Source organism: Lissotriton vulgaris, chromosome 9 (genome assembly GCF_964263255.1).
Source record: "Lissotriton vulgaris chromosome 9, aLisVul1.2, whole genome shotgun sequence".
Lineage (NCBI taxonomy): Eukaryota > Metazoa > Chordata > Amphibia > Caudata > Salamandridae > Lissotriton > Lissotriton vulgaris.
The window spans coordinates 518,414,940-518,429,426 of NC_141697.1; the positions used below are offsets into that span (position 1 = coordinate 518,414,940).

Sequence of the window (14,487 nt, forward strand, 5' to 3'; positions counted from 1 at the left end):
CTTTTATAAAACTATAGTTTAAAACCTTAACAAACCTGTTACAGACTAATGGTAATAATGGCATTCATTAAAAAGTATTATCCAATGAATTCCAAAAAAGACCAGTAGTTGAAAATTAAGAAGAACGTGCATCCTGCAGGACATAATTAGTGGTTTTATTAGCTTCTGGTAATCTGCCATTCCTTATATTCTGCCTCTCTCCAGTTCTCAGTATGACACACCACAATATGTGCAAGGGCTGTAAACTGCTTACACTGCTGTTAAGCAAAAGCTTGCATGCCATTTACCAAGAACACAAGTGTGTATCACGCCAGTCCACGTTTCAGTCCAAAGCGCAGGTTTGGACCCAATTCAGATCCCCTTTTTCCATCCCGTCTGTGAATTGATAAATGCTTTTGTTTTGCCAGATTTGAAATTGCTGGGACTCTGCACAGTTTTATTTACTAGTTTTGTGTTCTTTGTCACTTTATCCTTTGTTTACCTCGAGTAACTTATAGCATAACACTTTGAATTTAAGTTATGCTTTTCATACAACTGTACATTTGTTGCAATTTATCCGCATTGCCTGTTTGGGGAACAGGCATACAGTGCACGCCTCTGCTATGAATGACTCTTTGTGTATCGGGTCGTTCCCAAAAAATCTAGTGTGCACGCTCAGGGAGGGTGACTATTTCCCACAAGAGACATTTTAATGTATCATAGATACAGTCAATAGATGAGTACAGGGTCTTGGAAACTAGGGGCCTTATTTAGAGTTAGGTGCATGGGATACTCTGTCAAAACGTGACTGATATCTTGTCCGCCTTATTTCAAGAGCCATAGGCTGTAAATGTGCCATCCTCCATGTTATAATAAAGCATCCAGTCAATCAAACTCTAAATAAGGCCCTAGGTGTCTTACTAAGTACCCTTTTTGTTTGTGATTCAGTGTACAACCAGACCACAGACACTCCCTTGCAAGTGTTGGAGGTAATCCGGGAGTGATGGAACAGCTTTGCCGTAGAAACCTTTCCCTCCTAGTCTTTAGTTTCTTTTTTCAGTCATATCCAGTTGTTTAGGTCCTGGGGAGCAGTAAAAGTACCCCAGAAGATGGAAAACCCTTTAGGAACCAAACTCACACCTATTCCAGAGACTCTGCCGCTTTAGGTAAAGTCATTCTCCCTGTTTGGATGTCTCACTCTGCTATTGCACCATGAAATAAATCCAGTCTGTCCTAAAGCTGTTTTTTTTAACTGAGCGGTCGAGCAACATCACTCCCATTGGAGGGTTCCTCGCGATTAACAGTGACAGAGGACTGGTGCCGTCATATTTCTCATAGAGAAACACCATAGTGAGCTCAATTCCAGTTTTAATTTCCTGTTATAAGAGATTACAAACCTGAAAGAATACAATTATTGTTTCTGTGAATTCTTACTGTGTAAAGATTGTATTTACTTATTCATTAATAAAGAAAACCTGGGTTGTATCATAAGCCCATTCTTTGCCTATGCATGGGCCTAGACAGGGCATCTGTTCTGTGCAGAATTCAGTTGAAATGACGTTTAAATGACTCCTTGATCAGGTGTTTTAAAAAAAATTACTCTCTGCAGCTCATGAACTACCTTGGTAACTCTGCTCTAGCGCATAAGGTCAGGACTCCAAAACTTTGAAACACTATGCAATAACTCCATGAAGGTGCTATAAATTGCACGCTTTCATTAAACAAACATGCACAGTAGCAAAATGGGAACATTGTGAGAGCTGCTTTTTGCTATGAAGTATTTGTTGCAGTTAAATCTCTTTCCTGTTGAATGATTGTCGTGTTGTTTAAGTTTTCTATGTTTTTGATTTAAGGTTCTAACCCACTTTGAACACGAAGAGGAGAACATTGCTTTCCCTGGAACTGACTTCATTGATGTTACTGATATCCCACAGGTACATTTATTTGCTCTGTATATGTTCTACACCTTGTTCCAGTTTAGTCCGTGTAAGTGAAAATATCCTGGGTGTTATTGGCACTTTCTTCTTATCTGTTCATCCATTCCCGTTTTTTGTATCATCATCCACTGGAACGGTGTCTGTTTTATGTGCTAAGCAAGTGCTCTAGCCAGCTTTTAAGAACATTTTATAACAATTTTCCCCATGTGCAGTTTGGCATGTTAGAAGATACATGTCTACCTGCAGAATGTCTGTCATGATTAACCATGGCACTGCATGTGACTCTTGATGTTGCGGCGTGACAGTTTAAACATATGGTCTTCAACACATTCCTTATTAGTGGAAAGTCATAGGATAGGTTCTCTTGAAAGTCAATGACTTTCAAAGCATTATGAAGCATAGAACCTGCTACAAAACATCACCCCTTCAGAGTTGTTATGCAAGGACTTTACCGCTCCTGGAACATACCTAATGACCAAGAAGAAAGTGTAAGCACCACAGGAATTTCATTATTCATTGCTGTTTGCCTCATGCAAACTGGAGTCACTTGTCCGAATGTGATGCGTGGAGTCAGTCCATAAAAAGTTACACGTTTTCAATTCGCATGGTTATACAAACCTTGAGGGAGGGACTGTATTGAGGGATCTAAACTGCATGGTTAGTAGCTCCTGTTGGCTTAAAAGCCCAAGATGCTCTCTGGCTTTGTGTTGTCTGAACAGGGTGAGTTTTTCCAGGATTGGTACTGCTGATGTCTACTGGCTCTCCTACTCCAGCTGCACATGTGCCCTAAGCCTCCGTGCCTAGTTCTTTTCATCCATGGAATAAGTTCCCAGATACATAAACAGCTGTTTTCAGTGCTCTCTGCCCACTTCTTCGCATGGTTACATCATCAGGAGTAGAGAAGGCCACTTGCGAAGTCACTGTTTCAGTGCTGCCACGCGCTGCATCACAAGCTGATCTTCTCTGTTCACATGTTTCTGCTAGGGAATTCTAATCTCCACACTTATGTCTTTGGAGCTGGACAGATGCTCAGCTTATCCTGTCAGAATTCAAATTTATAATCAAATTATTTTTTTGTTTTCTTTTTGCCCTGTTGTAAGATCACATGATTTGCTTTCAAGAGGACGACAGTTGTTTGTACTCATAGATTGGTTGAACTGAAAAAGTAAGGGGAGAAGAGGGTTGATTCTAGCCCTCAAATGTGGAAAAACTGTGTACTTTTTCCCCACCCGTAGAAACTGACCTGCTGTTCAGCAGGTTGTTGCTCTGTTTCATACTTTGTTTGCTAAAGCTGTGAGTTTTTGGTGACTCTGCTCTTTATTGTTAGTCAAGCAATACTAATTCACTCAACCTACTACCAGTTCATGTATCTTTGATGGATACTGTGGTCAAGAGGGTTTGCCCCCAAGCTATTGCATCATTAAACATACTGGTGTATACCAGTGTCCATCTCGCGCTTGCTTTGAGGGGGGGTTCTTGTGAGAGAGGCGTAAGTTCTGATACTAAAGGAAAAGGACAGCTTAGACAGCACTTAACACAGCAGACACTGGGTGAATTTCTAGGCTCCAGGGCCATTTTTTCATTGGCAACCACCCCATGATGTTCAACTTCTCAATCTTAAAGATGAACCTTCTGTTCTGTAATCAAGTATTTAAGGCCACACTACAACTTACATGTCCAACATGTAACATATAATGCAAATGTAGGTCAGCTTTCTCAGTAATGAAATTTTCCCTAGTATTCATAAACCGGACAGTACACGTGGGTGTTCCCAGAGTATCTTCTAGAAATATGTTTTTTCATTTAGCAAATAAAATTTTCCTTTTTGCAGTCTCGCTACAGACCACACCAGCTGTCTGTTGGGGATAGCATTGCGTACTTTTCTCCACAGAGCCATTCCTTGTTCAACTCTCGATGGATTTTGTGCCATTCTCCATTCGCTTGCTCCTAATTGTCCCTTACCTCCCTTTTATGATCTGGCTTGACTGTGCAGTTCTCACCAGAGAATTATGTAACAATCACCAAGAGAGGTGTTTTGTCTCCATCCAACTGTTGGGAGCATGGAGTACATATTTTGATTGAAAAGTAGTAGTTGTGTGCTTCTACAAAAGTGTTTGCCATCCACCCAGTTGTGGTCATTTGGTTTGTTTATCCAGCTGCCTAAGCTTAAACTTTGTGTCACATACATGACACTATGATGCTAACAAAGTGTCTTAGTTAACTCCATAATTGATGGTGTCTTTCTGTAACAGCAGCCCAGATGGAAGGAGGACAGTCATTAACCTACATGGGTTTTTAGGTCTAGCTTTACAGTGCAACTGTCACCTGAACTTTTAACCTACACCAAAACTATTCTACAGTTGTTTTCTTCCACATCCACTTGTAATGCTTCACATTACAATACAGCATTCCTTTAAATTCAGACCTGTTGGCATTGACAATGGTTGCAGTGTTTGATCTGCCTCAGGAGCTATTTAGGTCAAAGCTTACCAGAGAGCGCAGCTGTCTGGTTTGCGAACGCCTTCTTGTGGGCATTCTGAAAGCTTCCCTGGGAATGCATTTTGCCCATTGATTACAATTGGCTTTGTAGTTTGTAACTCACTGTTGCTTGCTTTCTAGTTGCTGGCTTTATTTGTTTTAGTCTGTCGAGCTTGAGTTCATCCCTCCATGGATTCTAGCCTGTTTACTGTATCCTTCCGAGTGCTCACTCTCTGTAAACAGGTCTTTAAATCTTGTTCTTATCATGTCACATTTGCTGTGCATTGAAAGACAGAGGTCGAATGTCAGATTCTGCTTTCTGAGGGGGTTTATTTACTTTCTTTTTCGGACTTCAAAATGAGAGAATGAAAAAGTTCCTAGCGATCATAACGGAAAGTTTCAATTCTATTAAGGCTCAGAGGCGAGGATTATGCCTTTTCTCCTCACTTTATTTAATATATCAGCCATTTATTCAACTTTAAACACAAACTACAATCCCCATGAAACCTTGGAAATTAAGTAGAATAAATAATCCATTGGGTAAACAGTCCCACAGTAACCAATCAGGGACCATAGTTCACAACATAGTCCCTCTGCCCTCTTTCATCTTGCAAAGTCAGCCACTGGACTACCTTCTTGTGTCTTGATTCCTTGCATCTGTCCCTACAACAACTAAGGGTAAGTTGTAACCACAATAAAACATTTGTGTACTTAAACCTGCAGAAGTACGTCAAGATAAACAGTCACGAAAAAGGCATGTCATCACATTCAACAGAGTCTCAAAGCAAGGAAACTGCAGTACTTATTGTGTACGGGGAGGGTGAAATCTACTCAGAGCTGCGCTGGGTGGGATAATCTTCGCCTTTGAGTCCTTAATAGAATTGAAGCTTTCCGTTATGATAGCTAGGAAATTTTTTATTCTTTGTCAGGGCTGGAGGCGAGGATTATGCTAGCTCAAAGCTTGCTCACAAGGTAAGCCATATCCAGCACTGGTTTAAAATAAAACCTTTTGAAGGTGGAGTGTTGACAATGTTCACCCAACGGGCCCCCAAGCTTAAGCTTTTGAAGCCATTGCGCCACATGCTGAATGCGCCCCAAAGATCCAAAGGTCAATCCTTGCCTCCTGCATCACACATCTGACCCACCTAGCAATGGTGGGGAGGAGACCGCCTTAAACGGCTTCCGCACAGCAACAAGGAGTTGGCCTTCACTCGGGGGTCAAAACTCTTCGGTAATTTCCCCATATGCCCTTTAGGCATTAAATCACACATAATTTGTGCGAATCCAGAAACTCAAGGTAAGTTATGACTTTGGTATGGCACTTTATCCTTCTGTGGAGTGTGAATGTCCCCCCAGTGGGGGAACAGATCCTGCCTGTAATTTCCAATGCCCGTACATCAACGACGCTTCTATAGGATATGAGGCAGAGCAGCATAGCTAGCTTAGCAGAAAGCTCCTTTCTTGAGAGACAATGGTTAGGTTGTCAGGAAGGGAATAAGTTAAGCTCCTGGTTCACATCACGGAGCACAGAGTAGCAAGGCTCTGGTGGAAGGGAGAGTCTAATTCCCCGCAAAAGCCGACACGCGAAGAGGTGTTCCCCAACCGCTGCACTGTTGTCTAGAGCGTGGCCAGCTGAAATAGCTGAATGGAAGGCATTCACCAATCTGTAGGCTAGGTAACTCAAAGCCAAGTGAGCCAAAAAATTAAGATTGTGCACTACATCTGCAGCCACAGGATCGAGAATCAGTTGCACACCAATGGTTCCATCTGCACCAGTCGGACCAGTACCGTTTGACCGTGCTGTCAGACCAGGCCTTTGACATGAAGCCCTCGGCTTTGTCCAAAAGGCCCGGGACCGACCATCGTCCACTGTAATCCGCCACACCATGAAGGCCAACGACCCCTCCTGAATCAACGGATGTGGAACTTGGTCGGGATTGAGAGGTTGAGTCGTAATCAGGTGGGGTTGGACTGGAGAATCCAAGGAAAGTTCCAGTAGAACTGGAAACCAAACTTGCGATCTCCAAATGGGAGTGATCAGAACCACTTTCGCCCCTGTCTCCTGACCTGCGCAGAGGTTCTTGTGATCATTCCGAAGGTAGGGGAGGCGAATCCCTCCCCTTGCTTCAATCCTGAAGAAATGCATCTGTTTTCACTGCCAGGGGGTCCGACCTTCAGCTGAAAAAACGCGGAAGCTGGTAGTCCAGTTTGAAGGCAAAAAGGTCTACCGAAAAGGGATCCCAGCACTCCCGAAGGGGCGCAAAGAGCTCCGAGTGGATCTCTAAAGGCTGGAGTCTCAGAAATTGCAAGACTGGAAGTCGGCAACTTAGTTCTCTTGACCCGGCAAGTATTCCGCTGTGACCAATATCGGCTGATCCAGGCAATACTGCCAAAAGCTAGTGGCAAGGTCCAAGAGCGCTTTGGAGCAGGTGCCCCCTAAACGGTTGATATATTGAAGCGCCAATGTGTTGTCCATCTTGAGGATGACACAGGTTTGGATGGAATCCTTTGTCCAGCAATGGACCATGAAGGAGCCTGCCAGGAGCTCCAAACAGTTGATATGTAACCTCTGTTTGTGTGGAGACCACAATCCTCCTGTGGAAAAATCACTGCATCTGGCGCCCCAGTTAGCTCTGCTGGCCTCTGACTCTAAAACAATGTCGGGGGTGGAACCAAAGATTGCTTGTCCATTCCAGGCGTCAATATGCTCGAGCCACCATCGGATCTCTTCTCGAGCCTCCTCGGAGAACGGCACTCTGTGGGAGTACGGGAGGCTTCTGCACAGGTATGTGGCTTTCAGGCGTTGTAGCTCCCGATAATGAAGGGGATCCGGGAAGATGGCCTGAATGGAAGAAGAGAGCATACCCACCACCCGAGCAATTTGTCTGAGAGAACTGCCGTTTGGAGACTGTGCTTCTCAACTCGTGCCAAATTGTCAACACCTTCTGGGAGGGCTGATTTAGGGTGGGCGAGGTTGAGTCTATGACAAAACCTAGGAAGGTCACCCTCTAAGCTGAGATCAAAAGGGATTTGGCCTCATTTACTACAAACTCCAGGCCCTGAAGGATATCCACCGCTGTTTGGAGGTGGCTCTACAGCTTTCGAGGGCACTGGCCCATAAGGAGAAGTTCGTCCAGATACACTATCAGACGTATCCCCTGAGCTCTCGGGTATTCCACCACTGGTTTGAGGACCTTCGTAAAAAATCATGGGGCTGAGGAGGGACCAAAAGGCAGTGCAGTGAACTCAAGCGTCTGTTGGCGCCAAACAAATTGAAGGAACTTCCTTGGTGGGGGGGTGGGGGGGGGGGGGGGAATTGGAATAGAGAGGTAGGCATCCTTTAGGTCCAACCGGATCATCTGATCTAGGGGCTGAAGGAGATCTTGCGGAACATGGATTCCCTCCATTTTGAAGTGGTGGTAAACTACCCACTTGAAGTTGCTGAGATAGATGACAGGTCGCTGACCTCCATCCCCCTTGTCTACCAGAAAGAGTTTGCTGATGAAACCACGGGGATGTGAAGTTGAGCGAGAGATGGCTCCTTTGGGGAGGAGGGAAGCAATCTCTTCATCCACGAGGGCAGCCTGTCACCCTGAAAACTTAAAAGGTCGAGGTCTGGCGTCCTAAGAGGGCTCACCGAAAACTCCACGTGGAACCCTCTGACCGTCTGGAGGACCCAGGCATCGCCTGTGATGGAATTTCAAGTCTGTAAAAAACTTGCCAGTCGGCCCCTACTCTTAGCTGGAACGAAGGCGGAACACTCATCGGGATTGGAGTAAGCCACGGCGCCACGGAATCCTCTCCCTGTGCCACGTCGGCCTCTTGTCCTATAGAAGTTCCTGAACCTGATCTGTTGCCGGGAGCCTTGCCTTCTGGGAGGATATTGTTTGGAAGGGCAGCCAGTCGAGCAGCCCCTACCTCAACTGGCCCTGTAAAAAACACAATGGGGAAACACTTTTTAATTGATGATTGGGCTTTATCAAGCAAGGTGAATGTGTTGACAAACTTCCCTAATTCTTCAACAAACGGCTCTGTGAAGACTCCACCTTGTGCAATGGCCCCTGCCACCTTCCCCTCCAATGATGGCAGCGGGTACTCCGCCTGGAGACAGTTCAGAGATTCTTTCTCTTCTCCGAATGGGCCCCGCCACGTAACTCGCGACCTTTTCAGCCGGGGCCCATTCGGAGGACCAAGTATGAACAATCTTATCAGGGTCGAGCATGTCCGATGGTGTACCCTCTCCACTTGGGGCAGCCTGGGAGAGGCGAGAGGGAAGCCAGGGCTTGGAAGGACCGGGGTCGTTGTCAGCATCCCCATCGGGGTGAGCTGGCATAAGGGAATCAGTGGCTGGACCCACAGCGTCCCTGGGAGAGAGGGAAAGGGAGTTGCTGGCCAGGAAAGCCTGCTTCAGTCGGTCAAAGGCATCCAGGCCCACACCGCTTCGCGACGATGCATCACGGGGCTGGATCCTGGTCAGTAGGGTTAAGGCCCTCTGTGAGTCTTCAGAGCGGTAGGGGCTGGGAGGGACCCCCAACATTTGGCACAAGTCTGGGTTAACTGACGTGAGAGCTGTTTCCCCAAGAAGAGCATGGCCTCTGATACTGCTCTATGAATGGATGGGATGCGTCCACCACATCATTGAAATTGTCCCCCATTGGAGGACTGCCAGGGGGTCCCCTCTCCCGTGGGTCTCCTCCTCAAATTCCATGGCAGGGGCACAGGTAGCAGGTCTGTAGTGAGGTTGCTACAGGTCACAGGCCCAGTAAAAGAGCTGAACCTTGGGAGGGTACAGCAGGTAGGTAGCTGACAGGCTATTATTGGGGGGGGGGGGCTGGGTGACAGCCACAGAATGTTCAGCGGGCAAAGCCTCACCTTCAGGTGGTCCAAGCCTGGGACACTTCGCCCTGGTGCAAAATATATGTAGGGTCAGCTTGGGAGCATGTCCCAATAGGCTTCTTAAGCCTACAATATCAAGTTCTGACCCCGGTCAGGGGCGTAAAGAAAACAGTAAATACTGACCCTGCACTGCAGGGCATCTGAAATGAAACTGGTGCAATCGGCTTGAAATTGGACTTAACAGAGCGCTCCGAACGTTGCTACAGACCACTGCTGGGGCGACTCTCCTCGGGCAAGAAGGTCTCCGGTGTACCGTCGGCATGCAGTTTCCCCTCTGCTGTAAGGAAATTGAATCTCGTGTGCAACGGTCTCACCTGCGTCGCGACACCATCTAGAGGTGGGAGGACCCCACCGCGGGAGCCGCACCAACAGCAGCTGCGAAGGAGCGCAGAGCGTTCCAGTGGCCGTAAAGACAAAACTTAAGCTATTAGGTAAATAGCAATATGCAAGCAATGCGGTAAAGGCGCAAAATGAAACGAACAATATCGCGCAAGCAGGGTGATTGCATAGCAGTAGAAAACTATAATCATTAACTCCATAATAACGACATACAGAAGTGAACAAAGAAAAACACTTATCTTGGCCGCGTGGCAGCGAAGAAAGAGGGCGAAGGGACAATGAAGAGGGACTACGTTGTGGACTATGGTTCCTGATTGGTTATTGTGGAACTGTTTCCCCATTGGATGATTTGTTCTACTTTATTCTCAAGGTTTCATGGAAATTGTAGTTTGTGTTTAAATTTGAATAAATGGCGGCTATATCAAATAAAGTGAAGAAAGAAGGCATAATCCTCGCCTCCAATCCTGACATAGAATTTAAATGACAATATTGCTGTGAAACGAAAGGCTTTTTATCCAACACACAACTAAAAAATGAACTATGCTTATATTTGAGAATATATCAGAATTTGGAAAGTACAAATTAAGCAAATTATTTGTAATTCTATAATCTGGTTGAAACAAATATTTGAATGTGATCAAACGCATCAAGACACTAGGTGATTACATTTCCACACATTATCATTTGTATGTAGAAAAACTGTATAATCTGTGCAAATTTAATGATCATTTCAATTGAAAATGTGTTTTTTGTAATGGCAGTGCGCTACCAGACCATGCATACTCTACACTACACCACTCCACTCTATGCCTCTACACTCTACGCCACTCTATGCCATGCCACTCCATTCGGCTACACTGTACGACATGCCACTCCATTCTACGTCAATCCACATCACTCCGCTCCACAATTCGTTATTCCATTTTACGACATGCCCCTCCACTCCCTTCCACTCTGCCCCACACCACTTACTCCACTCCAATCTACCTCACTCCAGTCTACTCCACTCCTATCTATCCCTCGTCACGCCAATCTACCCCACCTCACTACAATCCACCCTACTCCAATCTATCCCATTCTACCCCACTCTACTCCAGTCTATAATAATCCACTATAATCTACCCACTCCACTCTAGCCCTCTCCACTCTAACCTAATCACCCAGTCTCCACTCCAATCTACCCCACTCCTCACCACTCCAATCTACCCCACTCCTCTCCAATCTGCCCCACTCCATTCTAGCCCACTCCAATTTAAAACAATCTATCCCACTTCACTCAACTCCACTCTATCCCACTCCACTCTATCCCAATTCACTACAATCTACCCCACTCCGTTCCAACCTACCCCACTCCAGTCTAGCCCAATATACCTCACTCCAGGCTACCCTACTACAGTCTGCTACAGTCTACCACACTCCACCCGACCACAATCAACCTTGCCTCACTCCACTCTACACAAGTCTGCCCCATCCAATCCACCAAATCAGCCCACTCCACACCAATATTCATCAAACCACTCCAATCTACCCCACTCCGCTCTACGCAAATCTACCCTACTCCACCCATATCTAACCCACATCACTCTCCCCAATCAATCCCACTCCACTCTCCTCCCAATATACCCTATTTATTTATTTAAAGCGTTTTATATAGCGCTGGCTAGACCTGAAGGTATCAGAGCGCTTTACATTACTTCACTCTAATCAACTACACTCAATCTACCCCACTCCAATCTAACCCAAATAAACCTGAATCCACCCCACTCTAATGTATCCCACCCCAACTCCACTCCAATCTACCCCACCCTACTCCAAACCACCCCACTCCACTGTATTCCAATCTACTGCGCTTCAGTCTGCCCCACTACACAAGGATCTATCCCAATTATCACTCTCCAGTCCAATCTACTCCAATACACTCTGATCCAATCTACACTAATCTGTCGCACTCTGCTTTACCTCAGTCTACCCCACTCCTCTCCAATCTGCCCCACTACACTCCGGTCTACCCCTCTGCTCTCCAATCTACCCCACTCCACTGACTTCTCTCCAATCTACCCCACCCCACCCCACTCTACCTGTTATATTATGTTCTTCTCTTTCTCTGCTGCTCAGCCTGTGTGTGTGTGATGTCATTAGAATGTTCGTGTATGCATGGTTTGAATGTGTGGTCAGTTTGAATGAGTGGGGCTGAGCAGCTGGATGCTGCTCCCGGTGGGGCCTTCCTTATTACCAACTTTTAACTAATAAACACCTATTCAAGAAAATCTACGGCTATTGGATCTACTTACATTACAAAGTACTTTTATCATTGTAACAATGGCGACGAGGGAGAAAGAACTACGTGTGCAGGAACTACATTTGGAACTTGAAACATGGAACTACAAAAATGATTGCAAATTAACGGTGGAAAAAGCTTTAAGAAGACTAGCAACGCTTTTGATGCCCCACCAGTGTCATGTTATATCTGACAGCCTACTGAAGACATCCTTTTTAAAGGTATGTTTCGAGCGTTGGACTTTGTGTGCTCTATTTGTTTTAAAATTGCTGATTTATTATCGAGGCCGTCGGTATTTCAGAGTTAGACCGAGCCTCAGTGTGAAACATTGCGTGGCTGGTATGCCTGGAAACCTTTCAGCAGTTTGTGTGAGGCGGCAACTTTAAACATGTTGGAGAGATTGAAAGATTTATTGCTGTAATCGGGGGCCAACATCGAGCCCCGGAGTGCTGACCACTGGTTTAGTGAAAAGTTTGACCTTGCACTCTGTTGCCGTATGTAAGATAATGGATTTTGCTCACCGTCTTCTCCAACGGTCGTTTGGTTCAGCTGAGGACCTGCTTCTTTGCCAGCTGTGTGTTGACTGATGACGCAAAAGAATGTCACCACGATATTGGTGATTCTGTGGAGCGCGTCGTCATCTATGAACACACCGCACCTCTCCTCAGGTCACGTCAGCGTCACGAAGGGTTAAGTTTACACATTGTTGACTGTCACGTCAGCGTCATGGAGCGTCGAGATTACGCATGACTGACTGAGTCTTTCCTTCATTGTGCTCCTGTCTCCTCAGCTTCATCGAGCTGATTTTCCAAGCGTTCTTCATGTGAAAGGTACTGTTTTATTTGACATTTTGACCGAGATGGATTTTGAGACTGCCACAGATCGCTCACCGGAGCTGTTTTCATCGGAAACTTTCAACATTACGTACTGTATTTTTCAATTCAGTTCCATTTGCGCCATCTAGTGTCTATTTTTCATCATAGCAAGACTACATGAAAATATTATCCATGCGATTTAGACACTGTGGATTGAATTCTGTGAATGTCATTTACCTGCCTTGCTGGAGAAGTGGAGCTATTTAACGTGACAACGGTGACTACTTTTATTGTTTTGGTTTCTTGTTTTGAATTATTTGCTAATCATATGTGTATTTGTGATGATATGTTTACGCTTGTTTACATGTTATGTTCAGAGAGACTGATTTGATTTACTGTTACTACATGAACTGTTTATATGCTGAGATCTTTGTTGATGTGCTCCTTTACTGTCATTTTAATAGATTAATTTACGTTTACTGAATTTAGCTACTTATGTACTGAAACTTTTTTTTCTGGTGCTCATTTGATTTCTTTAAGGGATGATTTTTAGTGGTCATGTTTTACTATGCAAAGTCGTGGAAGTGCTAAATTTTTATTTTATGGTAATGAACCACATTTGTGCTCAATTTATTTGAGGAGTTCATTCTTTGTAGTATTGGCTTTAATTGGTTGAGCCATAGGAGTGCGTTATTTGAGTTGGGATGCTCAATTTAATTTATTTCTAGTGATTCTTAGTAGGAGCGTGTGATTCTGCTATATGTTTTGGAACTACTATTGGTAGGTGTTGAGATTTATTTTGCTGTATGTTTTTGATGCACCACTTTTATTAGTGCTCTATTCCAATAGAGGAGTTCACATTTTTACTGTGAGGAGTTGTGCAGGGGTTACATTTTTCTTCTATTGTATTGAACCACCTTTAGTGCTCAAAATGTTGAGGTGTTTAAATTCTAGTGTGAATTTTCTGAAGGTTAGTTTTCCAGTTTCGGATTTTTAGTGTGTATCTTTTGCGGAGCCACATAGGTGCTCTTTGATTGAGGTGCTCCATCTATTTCAGGTTAAATTTTATGGGGCTGCAGAGTCCTCAGTTCTGTTCATTCTCAGTTTTATACATGATTTATATTGTTGAACCACGTAAGTGCTCTATTCAGTTAGAGGTGTTCAGTTATACAGAGAGCCGCTGGGGAGTCATGTACCTCGTGCGGAGTGTTGTAATTTGAGTACATTAAGTTGGGGTGTCATGTACCCCATGCACTAGGAGTTATGCACCTTGTGCTGTGTGTTTTATTTTAAGTGTGTTTCGGGTAGCGTGTTGGGAAGTTATGTTCCCCTTTGATATGTGTTTTGGATTTACCCTATGCCGTTTGTTCTACCTTGTTGTGTTCTATATGTAGACTGTTTTGTGTGCTGTGTTGCTTAGTTTAGAACTGCTGCGTTCTATTTTTGTTATTCTATTGGGACGCAATTTTATCTAGTTTGGTTCCCTGTTTTTTGCTTTTCGTGACAGTCTGGCCAACTGGCATGATTTGTGATATTTAGGGTTTTGGTTTGTGATTGGAGATGGTGGTTATGGTTATGTGAGGTCTATTTGTCAGATTGAATTGTTATGTGTTGTCTTTGGCATTGGTTTTATGCGAGGTGATATTATGCCTCTTTTCATGTTTTGTGCAAGAATTCCTATATTATGCTATATTGCTATTTCATTATGCTATATTGCTTTTTCATGTTTTTTTTATTTGTAGTCATTCATTTATTTGTGTTGCCT

General features: G+C 44.6%; 1 protein-coding gene across 2 annotated transcripts in view; it reads left to right on the top strand.

The window, feature by feature from the left end:
• Positions 1–14,487, top strand: part of KIAA0586 (KIAA0586 ortholog) — a 637,696-nt gene that overhangs the window by 262,928 nt on the left and 360,281 nt on the right. For both annotated transcript variants that reach the window (XM_086937986.1, XM_086937987.1), the window contains exon 18: positions 1,833–1,913. In XM_086937986.1, coding sequence (XP_086794112.1) covers positions 1,833–1,913 — 81 coding nt within the window. The remainder of the gene's footprint in view (positions 1–1,832; positions 1,914–14,487) is intronic.